The 14,139-nt window shown below is 44.3% G+C and overlaps 1 protein-coding gene across 1 annotated transcript; it reads left to right on the top strand.

The window, feature by feature from the left end:
- The first annotated feature begins 9,624 nt into the window (after positions 1–9,624).
- On the top strand, positions 9,625–10,293 carry LOC148783752 (uncharacterized). Its single transcript, XM_088872067.1, has 2 exons — positions 9,625–9,884; positions 10,005–10,293. Exons 1-2 carry the CDS (start codon positions 9,625–9,627, stop codon positions 10,291–10,293), a joined length of 549 nt encoding a protein of 182 aa, XP_088728193.1.
- Positions 10,294–14,139: the final 3,846 nt, after the last annotated feature.

Here is a 14,139-nt window from a genome sequence, read left to right on the forward strand (position 1 = left end):
AGGGGTTTCCTAGTTGACGGGGGTGGATTCCCGATGAGGAGGGGAAACGGGCATGACCTCCAATGCGCATGACCTCCAATCGGCTTACGAACCTCGCTTTTCAGCTCGACCATGGGGTGGTCTTCTTCCTGGGAGCCAAAGGGATGACTCATGTCTGGCTATACTTCTTCAACATCCCCCTAGAAGTGTAGGACCTTCTTTTGGCTGCTGATGACCCCCTTGTTTAAAGAGGATAGAACTTGGAGTACCTTCCTTGGTGGTTGGTATGTCAGTCCTGCTTCTAGAAGAGTGATGGGGACATGTAGGACCTTTTGCTGGTCTGATGTATAGGTGACCCTCGATGCTGTAAGGTTTGTCTTCAGCATCGAGGAGTAGAAGTAGAAGTAGAGGGGGAAGTAGAAGTAGAGGGGGAGTAGAAGTAGAGGGGGAGTAGAAGTAGAAGTAGAGGGGGAGTAGAAGTAGAAGTAGAAGTAGCTCACCATTTCGTTCTGGCGGAGTAGAAGTAGAGGGGGAAGCTTTGTCGTCAGGAGAGGATACCATGACCTTGGAGAGGTGGCAAGGTATGCTCGGGTGGATAGGGGTCAAGGGGAGGATCTTGCCTTGTCTTTCCTCTTCTTTGAATATTTTTGTGATCATTCACCCCAGATCCTCAATGTCATCATGAGACGAAGGTCCTGTCTCTCTCACAGGCTTCCAATTGTCATCCTTTGACCTTTTTTATGCTGAAAGTTAGGTGAAATAGTACTTGGCATCGACATAGTGAGTCTCAGCTACGGGGAACGTTCTTTTATTAACATAGACCATGTGTTGCCTTCCATATCGGCTGTACTTGAAGCATTGGTGGAGTGTGAAAGGAACCACCCCTAGTCGTGAAGCCAAGGACAATCAAGCAGGACGTTGTAGGAGGTATCGATGTCGATTACTTGGAATTGGGTTGGCTGGCTTTTCTCCTGACTGGTTAAACCCTTGCAAAGTGATGTGGGTAGGAGTGAGGTCATCGGACCCTATTCCCAATCGGGTGAGGATCCTTGTTAGGATTAGGTTGACTGATGACCCTCCGTCTAGCATGAATTCGATTGAGAGGGTAGGCGTGAAGTTCACCATTTACGAAGAGGAGGTGATTATGAAATTTTCCTCCCAACTAAAGGTCATCTTCAAGAAAGGAGATTGTCAGGCACCCACTTAGGATGGCTGGGTCGACCTCAATAGATTCCACTTCAGTCTCGTACACCTCTGGGTTAGAAAGAGCTTGAACTAGAGCCATACGGTAGTCTCTAGATAGTAGGAGGGCATCATAGATACTTAGAAGGCCTGGTAGCTTTCTTAAGTGCCCAATTACATTGTATTTCACTTTATCCTCATTAGTATTCTATGTTCCTGCTCCTGTCACTGGTGTGGGTAGTAGGGTAGGCTTAGGAATAGGTTTTGGTTTGCGACACCGGCTGACTTTGTTGTTCAGTCGGTGCAGTTTGGGTTGCTGAGGAAATAATAAGAGCTTGTATTAGGGATGCAGAGGTTTGAGGTTGAGGTTTAAGGGAAAGCGGAGGATCAGGAAAGTTGAGGGCCTTAAGCTTTTGAGGTGTGGGCTGTAGCTTCTTTCCTGATCTTAGACCCATTTTCCCTGTGCTAGCTGGTACCTCCAAGATCTGCACCATGTGGGAGGCTTCTTCGCAACAGGAGCCTGAAGATGACTCGATTTTTGCTCTGGTTGAAAGGGCGTCAGTGGCTATCGAGAATCCAGCAGCTTGGGTCAACATCTCTTTGTGACGCTCTTACTGTGACTGGGTGAAGCTGGTGTCGCCGAACTCTTTGTTTAGAGTGTCAAAGTCTGGGCACCGTCGAGCTGCACCTGTGGACAAAATATAAGAGGAAGGAGGAGAAGAAGAGTTAGACCCTTCTAGGCAGCTTTTTACGTCGTCGCCAGAATTGGACATGCTTAGGGGATATTTTCGGTGTTGCCCCAGATTTGACCGTCGTGGGGTGCTTTTAGCGACGTCACCCATATTGGGGGAATCCCGAGATGTTGGTGACTCGGGGATGTCCGCTTGATTGGACGAAAGGATGAGGCGAGTTGTGCCTGGGATAAAGTCTTACAAGGTCGAAAGTGAAGGAAGGGGCCTGAGGAGTTCTTCCTCGACTGGTGGTTGAGGAAGACGATTCCTTCGGTGGGATGACCTCGATGCTCGCCGTCTCCTTTGGGATCCTTGAGGGGGTCTCTGGATCACCATATCAAGCTGGTGAGTAGCCCTAGCTTGGTAGACTACCTCACGTTTCAAGGATTTGAGCCTACTCCGCCCATGGAAGACTTTCTAGGGCTGAGAGGTCGAAGGCTTTAAAGGGTGCAGTGTATACTCAGGAGGGGCTGGTAGTGTGAATTTCTTTGGAATGGGAGCGACGGCCTGAGCGTGTTCCAAGAGAACTGCACAAACATGTCCTTGGTGGACTTTCTCCGTGACTATAGCTTCTAACCTAAATCATTAGTTGAGTGCGTGGCCTCATACTTGGTGATATGGGCACCAAAGGTTTTTCGTGCCCTGCGCAAAACACCGCGACTGCCTGGCGGTCTTGGGAGTGACAAGGCCTTGTTGGAGCATTACCTTGAAGGCGCCCTAGAAAGGGTCTAGTTCAACGCTTCCTTGGGCTTGCGTCAGGAGGTCTTCTTGCTCATGCAAAAGAGGGACTCAAGGGTGGCCTTCTGGGGTGCCTAGAACTTCATGATACTGTTGCATCTTCTCTATTAAGAGCTTGTGGAAGCCAGTGCATTCGCTGATGTCATGGCCTCATATGTGGTGATACATGCACCAAAGGTTCTCAGTTTTTGGAGGCAGGAACTTGGGCTGCCTTGTTGGCTTGAGAGTGACAAGCCCTTCTTTGAGCATTATGGAGAAAAATGCACGAAGGATAGTGGGTGCCCGTCGTCCTCTTGAATCGTGACAATGTGAGAAACCTCAGTTGCCCCAATTGCTTTCTTCCACTCTTTGAACTTTATCTTGCCCTTGTTGATAAGGGCTTCGATAGTGTTGTTGAGCTTATAGTAGTCGTAAGTGGGGTAGCGTACCCTTCTATGATAGGTGCATTACTTCTCATTTGCCTCCTGCACAGCCGACTCTGCAGTATTGGCCTCCGGACTCTGTATCCTGTTTTGTTCTAGTAGCAGCCGAAGTAGTGCAGGCGTCCACTTCGTGTCGAAGGGGTAAACCTTATTCTGGTACTGGGCCCAATAGTCATTTCGCCTAGAATTTTTAGGAGGCAGGATGCTATTATCAGACTGCTGCATGCCCTCGACCCGAGACGCCTATGACTTGGAAAGGTCTAGGGTTCAAGGAACCGCGCCTTTGGAGTCAGCCAAGGTGATGACAGCATTGATTACTATCTTTTAGCTACCTCAACTGGTGGAGTGAGAGTTTGAGCTGGTAGGTTGCTGACGAGGGTTGCCATGATGTTTGAATAATCCCTCAATACGGATTGCCTTGGAGATGAGCTCTAACATGAAGGGTGGATCGGATGCCTCGACATGCAAAGCGATCTCGGGAAGCATGTTCTGTATGTAGGTATGGATTGCTTCCTTCTCTATCATGGGAGCGGCATGGAAGGTTGCCAACTCTCTCCAAAGGGTGATGAACTTGTCAACCGGCTTACCAGGGTCTTGCATCAGGGTGAGGAGTTTGATGGTCTCCACGTTCCTTTGTACTTCATAGAAGCGTTGGTAGAACAATTGCTCCATCTCTTGCCATGTGCATACTGAGTTAGGAGGTAGCTGATCATACCACTGGAAGGCTGGCCCTTCAAGAGTTTTGACGAACTGGAGAAGGAGGAGTCGTCCATCAGTTGTCGTCTCCCGACAGGCCGTCTGGAAGTGAGCAGTATGCTGGTGCAGAGACGTAGTACCATTGAACAGGGGGAGCTTCCCCTTTTGACCGTTCGGAGGGAAGGGTACTTGGTCTATGAGCAATATGCTGGGCCAGAGACATAGTACCATTGAACAACGGGAGCTTCCCCTTTTGATTGTTCGGAGGGATGGGTACTTGGTCTATGTATGAAGGGTATAGCTTTTGATAGAGCAGCATCTTCTGCATGCGTTGGGACCTAGTTCTTGAGGTTATCGGCCACCATAGCATCTATGTCGGTTTGGGAGACCCCACAGGAGGTAGAACTATCTTGGGAGGCTGATAGAGGAGTTTGCCTGGGTACTGTGCCCTCACCAGTAGGGGAATCTGTGGAAGAAGGGGACTTGGAGGCCTCTACACGTTTCATCTTTCTAGGATGGCTTGCATCATTTCCTTAAACTTGTTCATTTGCTCCTCCTGAGCATCGTCCGGGTCATTGATCACCGTGACACTGACCATCGCTTATGGGGGGTCAAAGCCTGACAGGATAGTTGACTGCTGAGGTTGGCGAGTGGTGCGTGGCAAGTCAATCTGAAAGGGTTGGGCCTGCTCGGACTGAACTCGAGCCTTATATGCCTATCTTGTGAGGATCGGTTCTTGACGATCTTGGGACCATTGTTTCTGAGTAGTGACGGCCTAGCAATACTCTTGGACTTGGTCAGGCTCTGGAGTTTGGAGAGGGAAAAATGGTTACGAGGAAGGAGGTCATCAAAGGTGTTGACCTCGACTGCCTTGGAGGCTTCTTTGGTCAAGATTTGAAGACCTCTCTCCTGCTTAACCCTGAGACGACTGTGGACTTCACTCCATAACCTAGCCTGAGATCTAGACTGCCTTGCCTTCTTCGAACATGCAAAGGGTCGTGTCTATGAGCTAGGGCAGAGAGTGGGGTCCAACGATGGAAGGCAGCCTGGGTTTCTGCCTTGGAGGCTGGAGGCCTCTGTCTGACATCAGGCTATTGCCTCGAGTTCTTTTGTGGGGTCCATGTGCATAACTGACCTGAGGCTGGCTCAAGATGTTACTCTTAGGGAAGACCTTTGAGTACCAGGGCTCGAGGTGTTTGCCTGGTGTCTGGAGAGTGACAAAGGAAGGAGCTAGTTCATGACTCCATTTAACCTGAGGTTAGAAAGGATCCTGCCAAGATGGTGCATGTGTACCTTTAGAGTTACCCGGTCAATGGGTTCGACCTGAGGAGGTCGAGACCCATGAGCTTGTGTCTATGAGGGGTGAGGCAGAAACCCACCTCTCACAAAGTGTGTGCCATATTTTTCTCTCTTAATCTAATTAATATTTATCTTAATTAATACATTTTAATTGTTTATAACTAAAAGGATTCTTAGAGAGAAAATATGCTTTTTATCCAACTTGTAGAAGATAACTACCCATCTCCTAGGAAAAGAAGGCCACCTTCTCAGAGATTCCAAGACGAAAGCCGAATGTTGGAAAACGACCTCCTCCCATCCCCCTATAACTAGGGTTTCATGCCTATGGAGAGGTACAAAAAGAAAAACACAGTTCTCAATAGTTTTGGTAAAACCTTGATCTCTACGATTTACAGTCTAATGACACTGCCATCAATACCTGAGATTTTGGTGAGTTCAACTCTTCCCCACAAAAGTTCAACATGAATCCCAACAAAGAAGAGGGAGATCTGAAAATTTTATCCACACTAGAAATTTGCTCAAATCTTTCTGCAAGGAAAGCTCATTAGGGATCCATTTATGCAAGACTAAGCATTTCCTATTGATAAACCATGGTCCTATTATCATTGTGATCTCCATCTCCTCAGCTAATTTAAATGTAAACAACAAAATACCATCGTTTAGCAGTTCCAAATCTGACTGTATTTCCCACATTTTCATAGTCATGGATTTCATACAAGTCCACCCAAGTATCCTACCAAAGAAATAGCCAAGCAAGCAATTCTCCCAACATGAAGCACTTGAATTGTAGAGATCTGTACCAACCATGGCACACCTCTTACCTCCACCATTTTAATTGGTTCCATGTCCATATTCTTGAATTTAAAAACGTCATTTTTTAGCCAATGTTTCTAAACAGGAAGAGCGACAATGGTGTCCCCCTAAACCACAAACCGATGTTTTTTTTGTTTTGGGTAATTCATTTTGGCGTTTTTTTAAGTAGATTAGGAGTTAGTTATTTGCAGGTATTAGTGGGGTGGTATTAGTGATAAGAGTGGAAACCACAACATGATGATTAGGTGTAGGGATGCTACTACCACGACCCAGCCCCTTTCTTGGACTAATGATGTTTACACTCACTAAGGAGGTTTTCACTATGTGCTTGCAAAGTATTGCTTGAGGACACACCATTAATAGCACTAAGGATGGGAACTCCAACAGGTTTAAAGAAGTACGAAAAACCGAAACATGCTTAGCATAATATCATGAGTGGACAAGAAGACACTATTTTTTAGATGGATTTTTATACGGGAGAGTGATGAAGGCATATGCCTTAGGCGAATATTTCTTCCTCTCCTCTCTCTCTCTAGCTCCTCTCTCCTCTTCTTTCTCTCCCCCCAGATGTCTCTCTCTTTCTCTTTCCCTTCTATTGTTTTTCTTCCTTTTGTTATTGCTCTCTCCACTGTTGCTAGTGATTCTTTCCTTTTCTTTGCTTTCCTTCTTTCAACTTTCTTCTTCTTACTTGTTTCTTTCCTGCCTTATGGGAAAGTTTGGCTGGCGCTCCCTTTCTACTTGTAACAGTTCCAGCACCTCGTTTAAGCCATCTAGAGCCTCTAGAGGTGTCCCTCATGGATGTTTTAGGCATCCTAAGGTCGATGACCTTAATGGGTCGTGGAGTTCTGGCTCTTCAAGGGTTTGAAGAACCCTAATGGAGGAGGCATTGTCCTTAAGAATGCTCGTGGACCTAGCGGGATCTAACTCTTCTTCTTCCACTTCCACTAATTGGAAAGATCTCTGCTTTAGGTCTGCTCCCCCTCCCTTGGTCCCCCTGCTATCCCCTGGCTATTTAGAAGAAACTATTGTCTTGGAAGTTAGAACGGGTATCACTGACCAGTGGGGATCCTAGCTTCGTAAAGCCTTAGTCTTCTCCTTTAGTCCACTAGTTGATGATCTTATCATGCTCCGAGATTGGGCTACTCTTATTTGGAAGTGCTCGTTGACATGCAGGGTTATCCCTAATCACATAGCCTTGATCATCTTTGATAGTCTTGAGGATATGGCTAGAGTTTTAAAGTAACGCCTTTGGAGATTCAAAAGAGTGCTCATGACGGTGGAGCAGTGGTCGATGGAAGCGAAATGCCTTATCAGACCTCTTATGGTCTGGGTGAAAGTCATGGGAATTCCTATACATGCCTGGACTAAGGATGTCTTCGACCTTGTTGCTTAGGCCTGTGCAAACTTGGTGGAGATTGACTGGTCTACTTCGGTAGGCCAATCCTTGGGGATTATGAGGATGAAAGTCCAACTTATTCCAAGTTGCAAGATTCTGGAGTGCATCCTGCTCAAAGTTGTTGATGATTTTTTTAACATCTCCTTCCAAGTCGAACAAGGAAACCCTCCTACTCTCGTGCATTGCTCCACTTCAACTTCCTCAACTTCAGCTGTTAAGCCGACCCCTCATCTTTTCAATGACCGGATTATTACTAACAAGGCTGAAGATGACCAGTGAAATGTGGTTTCTAAAAAAAGGAGGGCTAGGGCCCCTACCTTCCCCCCCTGAAGATTTTTTGGAAAAAGTGGCATAAGAAAGGGGTTGGTCCTCCACCGGTGAAAATAGACAGCACGAAGGAACATAGGCATTTATTGCAAAAATCAAATTCAAATTGAAAATCGACCCAACCATTTAATAGTGGTGGTCCGTCAGGGTCCATGCATGCTAGACCACAATTCAAGTACCTTTGCAGTTGGTGAATCATTGAAAAGGCAAGTCTTGGTACCCTCGAAGACGGCAACTTTGGCGGCTACAACCTATGCATCCTTAGTAGTCATGCCCATCTGTCATGCTTCCAAAAAGCCATCACCTTCTGTTGACGATAGGACGATTGACGATTTGGATTTGAAAGCACCGGTCTTTGAAATTAAGAATCAACGGTCAGATGTAAATGGTGGTGGGGCTCTTATCTCTTCATCTTTGAAGAAGAATACGAAGAGCCATTATGAGGAGGACGTGGGGTGGGATATTGACTTAGACCCAAATCCTAACCAACGGTCAAATTGTGTTGATCTACTGAGGAGATCTCCATCGGCCGAAGATCTGACAATGGGTGTTGTTCCTCTCGTAAAGGAGCAACACTTTAAAAAGGTTGCAACCACTGCTCCCCCTCCTCTTTTAAACCAAAACTTGCAACTAGTGCTCTTTCGGCCTCCTCCTTTATCCCCTCTTCCTGGTTGTGATTATGTTTTGCTGTTGTGGGCACTGTTTTCTATTTTCTCTGTGTTTCTTCTGATCGGAAGGAGTTTCTCCTTTGCTTCAACCTTGACGATGGTCCTCTTAGTGACCATTCTTGATATTGTTAAGAAAAGAGATATTGAGTTGACGTAGTCGGATGACGCTCCTGAGAATGCTATGGCAATGACCCTTTCCAAATGGAAATTTAGCTGGCACTTGGGGAGCATGACCTTTAAGAACCCTTCCATGAGGGCAACTCAAAAGCATAGAGAAAAGGGACTCCTACTGGCTATGATCCTAGATATTCCCATGGCTCGTCCCCTCTTAGCAACTGATTCTTCTGAAGAAAACCTGCCCTCTGAGGACAAGAATTGGTCCATTAAGAAACATAAGAGGGGACTAGTCAAGGAGCATGCTGGCAAACTATTGGAGAGTATGAATGGTTCCTTCATAGGAGAGATTGGATTGGTGGAGGAGACGATTGCCCCGACAAATATTATGGCACCGAGACCTAGGAGGCGGAGGAGCCGTCTTCAAAAGGAGGATACAAACCTTGCTGTTGGGCTGAGGTACAAACCCCTTTCTTCTAGTGCCACAGGCTCCACTAGGAGAGGGAAGGGCTTCCGTCCTCAATGATCGTACTCTCGTGGAATGTTCGTGGGCTTGGGAGCATTAGAAGGAGAAGGGTGCTATGTCGACTTCTAAGTAGATGTAGACCTAACATTGTGGTTTTGCAAGAAACCAAGCCTATGAATTTTGATCTTTTCTTCCTTAGATCTTTTTGGGGCTATTGCCCTATAGACTTTCATTTTGTTGATTCTTGCGCTCTCTTTGGAGGCCTTTTGACTATTTGGGACCCCTATGTTGTATGTTTTGGGGCTTTTGTTTCATTCCTCCTTTCGTGACTTCTTTGTAACTTTTACTAACCCTAATGGTTTTGTTTGGTACCTGTCGAATGTGTATGGGCCGAAAGTTGTCAGGGGAAAAGATGAGTTTTTAACTTCCCTCTCAAGTATTATTACTTCATGTGGGTCCCCTTGGTGTGGTGCTAGTGATTTCAACTTGGTTCGGGGCCCCCACAAAGTGTCTACTCATTATGTTTTCAATCCCCAAATGCTTATTTTTTATAATTTCATTAACTCTCATGGTTTATTCAATTAAGATGTGGTGAGCACCAAGTTTCCTTGGTTGAACAATTCCACCATTAGCCTGAAAAAGTCTAAGCTGGATAGGTTTCTGGTGACCAAGGGCTGGGATATCTGGTATCCTAAGACCGTGGTTAAGGCTGCTCCTCAGTTGGCCTTGGATCGTGTCCCTATTATTATAGACTCTCTCGGGTGTCTTTGCACCCCTGTTTCGTTTTGAACTAATGTGGTTCGAGGATAAATCCCTCTCCCCTCTGGTGAGAAATACTTTGGATTCTGTCCGTGTCTCTGGATGGGCTGGGTATGTTCTAACCAATAAACTTAAGGGCCTTAAGTGTAAGCTTAAAGATTGGGGTAGGAGGAACTTTGGTGATCATGCAAGTAACATACTAGTACTGGAAAGAGAGATCTTGCAGCTGAATGCCTTGCAGCAATCGGTGGTGACACTCTCTCCAGACCAAATCTCTGAGAGGAATGCAAAGAAGTATAACTTGGATCATCTACTCAAGATGGAGAAAAGAATTTGGTACCAAAGATCCAGAACCAGATAGGTTAAAGCAGGGGATATGAATCCCAAATAAATCCACGCCATTTCTAATTGTAGGCATCAATCGAACTGTATCAGTGGTTTGTCTATCCATGGTGTCGACATGGACAATCAGGATGCAGTGGAGGTAGTGATTGTTGACCACTTTCGGTTGGCTTTCTCCTCAAAGTCAAGACTACCTTTTGACATAAACTATGTGCCTTTCAAGAAGCTATCCCCTTCTTCGGTGGCCAATCTTGAGGTACCTTTCACAATTGATGAAGTTAAAAAGGCTGACTTTAATCTACGGAGGGATAAGGCGCTTGGACTTGACGGTTTCCCTCTAGCCTTCTTTCAAGAGTTATGAGATGTTGTCCAATCGGATATTATGGCTTGAGTGAACCAGCTATTTGTGGATGGTTTCGTCAGCAACGCTATTAATTTCACTTTTATAGCCCTTATCCCAAAGAAGAGCATTATTCAATACCTTCGTGATATTAGACCAATAAGCTTGCTTTCGGCCTTATATAAAATCCTGGCTAAGATGTTGGTCAATCGGCTGCACCTAGTCTTAAATGAGGTGGTTGATGGCCCACAAACGGCTTTTATTAATGACCACTTTATAATGAATGACATTCTCTTGGCTCAAGAGACCTTTCACTCAGCTGATACCTTTGGCTCTAAAGGAATCTTATTGAAACTGGACTTCGAAAAAGCTTATGATTAGGTGGAATGGGACTTCCTCAAAATTATGGAGCTATGGGTTTTGGAGTTTTTTGAGAAAATAGATTAGGGGGTGTTTATCATCTGCCCATTTCTCGATGCTTATCAATGACAAGGCTAGTGACTATTTTCAGGCTACTAGAGGCTTACGTTAGGGAGATCTTCTCTCCCCCTTCCTTTTTACCTTGGTGGCAGAAGCCTTCAGCAAAATGTTTCAAGGTGCGGTGGATGGGGGGCATATCCAAGGATTACTTGCTTGGCCAAATCGGATTATTCTAAGTCTCTTCAAGTATGCTGATGATGCCTTAATTTTGATGAAAGCCAATGATGAGAATATCCAGAATGTTTGGTTGTTCCTAAAGCTTTACAAGCTTACTTCTGGAGCTCGAAGTAATATGGACAAGTCAAAAATCATTGATATTAAATGCCTATCTTTAGAAATATCAACATGGGCATTGTGGCTGGAATGTGCGATTGAAACATTCCCCATCAAGTACCTAGGCCTCCCTCTGCTCAATGGATCGTCGTTTAGATCCTTATGGAATCCTCTCATGCAAGTAGTTTTATTCAAGTTAGGTGGGTGGAAAGCAAGATTCTTGTCATTTGCGGGCAGCTCTGTCCTCATTAAAGCCACTTTATCTAACCTACCCATTTATCTGTCCCTATTCTTAGCTCCTGCTTCTATTATCCACAAGGTGGAGTCTCTTGTGAGAAACTTTCTTTGGAGTGGTTCTTAATCGAACAGGAAAGTTCATTTAGTAAGTTGGGCTTCGGTCTGTCTCCCTAAAAAGGAAGGGGGCCTTGGCATCCGAAAATTAAAAGCTGTCAATGAGTCGCTAGTTACCAAATGGTGGTGGAGGCTTCCTAATAATAGGGATTAACTTGGGCAAGGGTCATCCTCGACAAATATGGAAGGGACCCTGACGGCTTTATTGCAAAAAGATGCCCAAGATTGTCCCAACTCTCACTAGTTTGGAGGGGGATTCAAGGAGTTAGACCTCTTTTTCTAGCCTACTCAGTAATTTTAATGGGTGATGGAGCCCAAACACGCTTCTGGCATGCTAAATGAATGGAGACTATCCACTTAAACTCCTTTACCCTAATCTTTATAATAGATCAACGCAGAAACAGGCGATGCTTGCTAATATAATATCTCTTTCTAGGGACCAACAGCTTTGGAATATCAGGATCAACACTCAGAGGGTTAATGCTTCTGTTGTTGAATAGTTCCAGACCTTGTTAGCGTTGCTGTATGCCTTTTGCTTCTATCCTAGGAAACCAGATAGGATCATTTGGTCCCTGGAACCGGGTGGTGTGTTCTCGGCCTCTTCTTTATACCATGTGATTCATAAGGACCACTATATCGAGGATAGGCCTTCAGTGGCTAAGTTCTAGAGTTGTAAAGTTCCCCATCGAGTCAAAACCCTTTTATGGTTGCTATGCTTAAAGAGACTCATCATCGTTGATTGTCTAAGGAGAATGGCGTTGATCCTTAACAATATCTATTTGTTATGCAAAAGTGATGAAGAATCAATTGACCATCCCTTTATCCACTATCCTTTTATGTCAACCTTGTGGAACTGGCTGTTGGGCTTTGCTAATTGGATTAGCCTAAGACATACGGCGACACATGCCTTGATTCAACAATTATGGACCCCTCCTTTCTCTACCCTAGGAGTTAAGCTCGGGAGGATTTTTGTTGCAGCAGTCTTATGGAACCTGTGGAGGGAACGAAACTAGAGAATATTTGAACGTCACAGCAGAGACTTGTCTTCTTTCCTCGAAACTGTTCAACGTTCCATTGCTACTTGGGCCCATTCCTTTCTCCTCCTTAAAGCTGATCCCAGGGACATGCTCTTTACGCACTCCCCACAGTTACTGCTATTCAAACCCAACCGTCCTACCAAGCATTTTGTTTTGAAAGCACATCCGAGTGGATAGGTAAAACTTTACTTCAATGGCAGTGTGAAGGGTCATATTACTAGCTAGGGGGAACCTACGAGATCATTTGAGCTCAATTTTCTAGGCGTACTCAGGGAGGCTGCATCAGTGTGAGGCTAATGAAGCTGAACTATGGGCATTGCAAAAAGATGTTTTTCTTTTGAACCCCTCGTTTCATAGGTTGATCATCGAGGGAGACTCAGCAAATGTCATTTCCTGGTGTACTTACCCGGACTCCACTTGGAGGTTGAGTGGCCTCATGAATGAAATTCTTCTGTCACTTAGTTTGTTTGAGATCACCTTTTCTCACGTTGTTCGTGGATTTAATTCTACGGCAGACTTCTTGACAAATGAGGCCACCTCTTGACTGATCCTAGTGTTTTCTCCCTCTCTTCTTCTCTCCTCTATCTATCTCCTCACGTTTCTCTTTTTTGGTTCTTTTTCCTCTCGCTTTTCTTCCCCATGTAATCTTTCATTATCTTAATGAAGCTAGTATTTTCTCAAAAAGAAAAAAAGAAGTGCAAAAAAGCATGCACATTTTCCTTTGGATCCCACAAGGAGGACACATCAAACATAGAATGTGAAGAAAGTTTGCCAAATCCCCCCAAACAACCAAAAAACAAAATAAATACTTCTTGAACATAACTTCAAAATTGATTTTTGTTAGCACCTAACCCCAAGAAAAAATAAATTAATTTTTTCCGACCAAAGTTGATTTTTGTTTGCACCTAACTCCAACTTTTTAACCCAAGTTTCTTTCTTGTGTTTAATGTCCATACTTCATACGAGATGTGCTTTTGCTCCCCAAGAAGACAGTCCAACACATAATTAGCAAGTCTCCATTTAAGACACGATTTTTCCAAAAGAACTCTGATTTTTTGAAATTCGTTAAAAATTACGAGTTTTTAAAAAAGTCTTCAAAAAATCAAGTTTTTTTAATGGAACCGATATAAATTCGAATTTTATCCTTTTTCGAAAAAACATAATGAAAAATATTTTCCCTATAACTTTATTTCTTCATTAAATTAATATTATTGAATTTTAATGTACAGATAAGTATATTAACAATGGGAGTAAATTAAGAATCTTGGTTTAACAAAAATTTCTATAAAAAATTGCACTATTGAGTTCCATTAAAAAAATATCAAAAAAAAATACAAGCAATATATTCCCCAAAGATATTGTTATACAAAAAAGGGAAAATATCTCTGTAGACCCAATTTTTAAATTTCATTTCTCCATAGACCCAAACTTTTCAAACCGAGCTTACAACATAGAGATTTCATCTTTTATATCTTCTAACCCCCTAAACTATGTTTACCCATTTTTACTTTAACATTTTAGGCCAAACAAATTTGAAAAAGACCTCTCTAAAAAAACCTAGCTTTCTCTATCTTCACGTGCTTCTCTCATTGGGAGAGAGAGAGTTGGGGGAATCGGGAGAGAGACACTCACGGGGAGAGAGAGAGTTGGGTGAATATGGAGAGAGACCCGGGGGAGGGAGAGAGAGTTGGGGGAATAGAGGGAGAGAAGGGTTTGGAAGATTGGA

Source organism: Amborella trichopoda, chromosome 1, assembly GCF_054954075.1.
Source record: "Amborella trichopoda isolate Santa Cruz 75 chromosome 1, AtrichopodaSantaCruz75HAP2 v2.0, whole genome shotgun sequence".
Classification (NCBI taxonomy): Eukaryota; Viridiplantae; Streptophyta; class Magnoliopsida; order Amborellales; family Amborellaceae; genus Amborella; species Amborella trichopoda.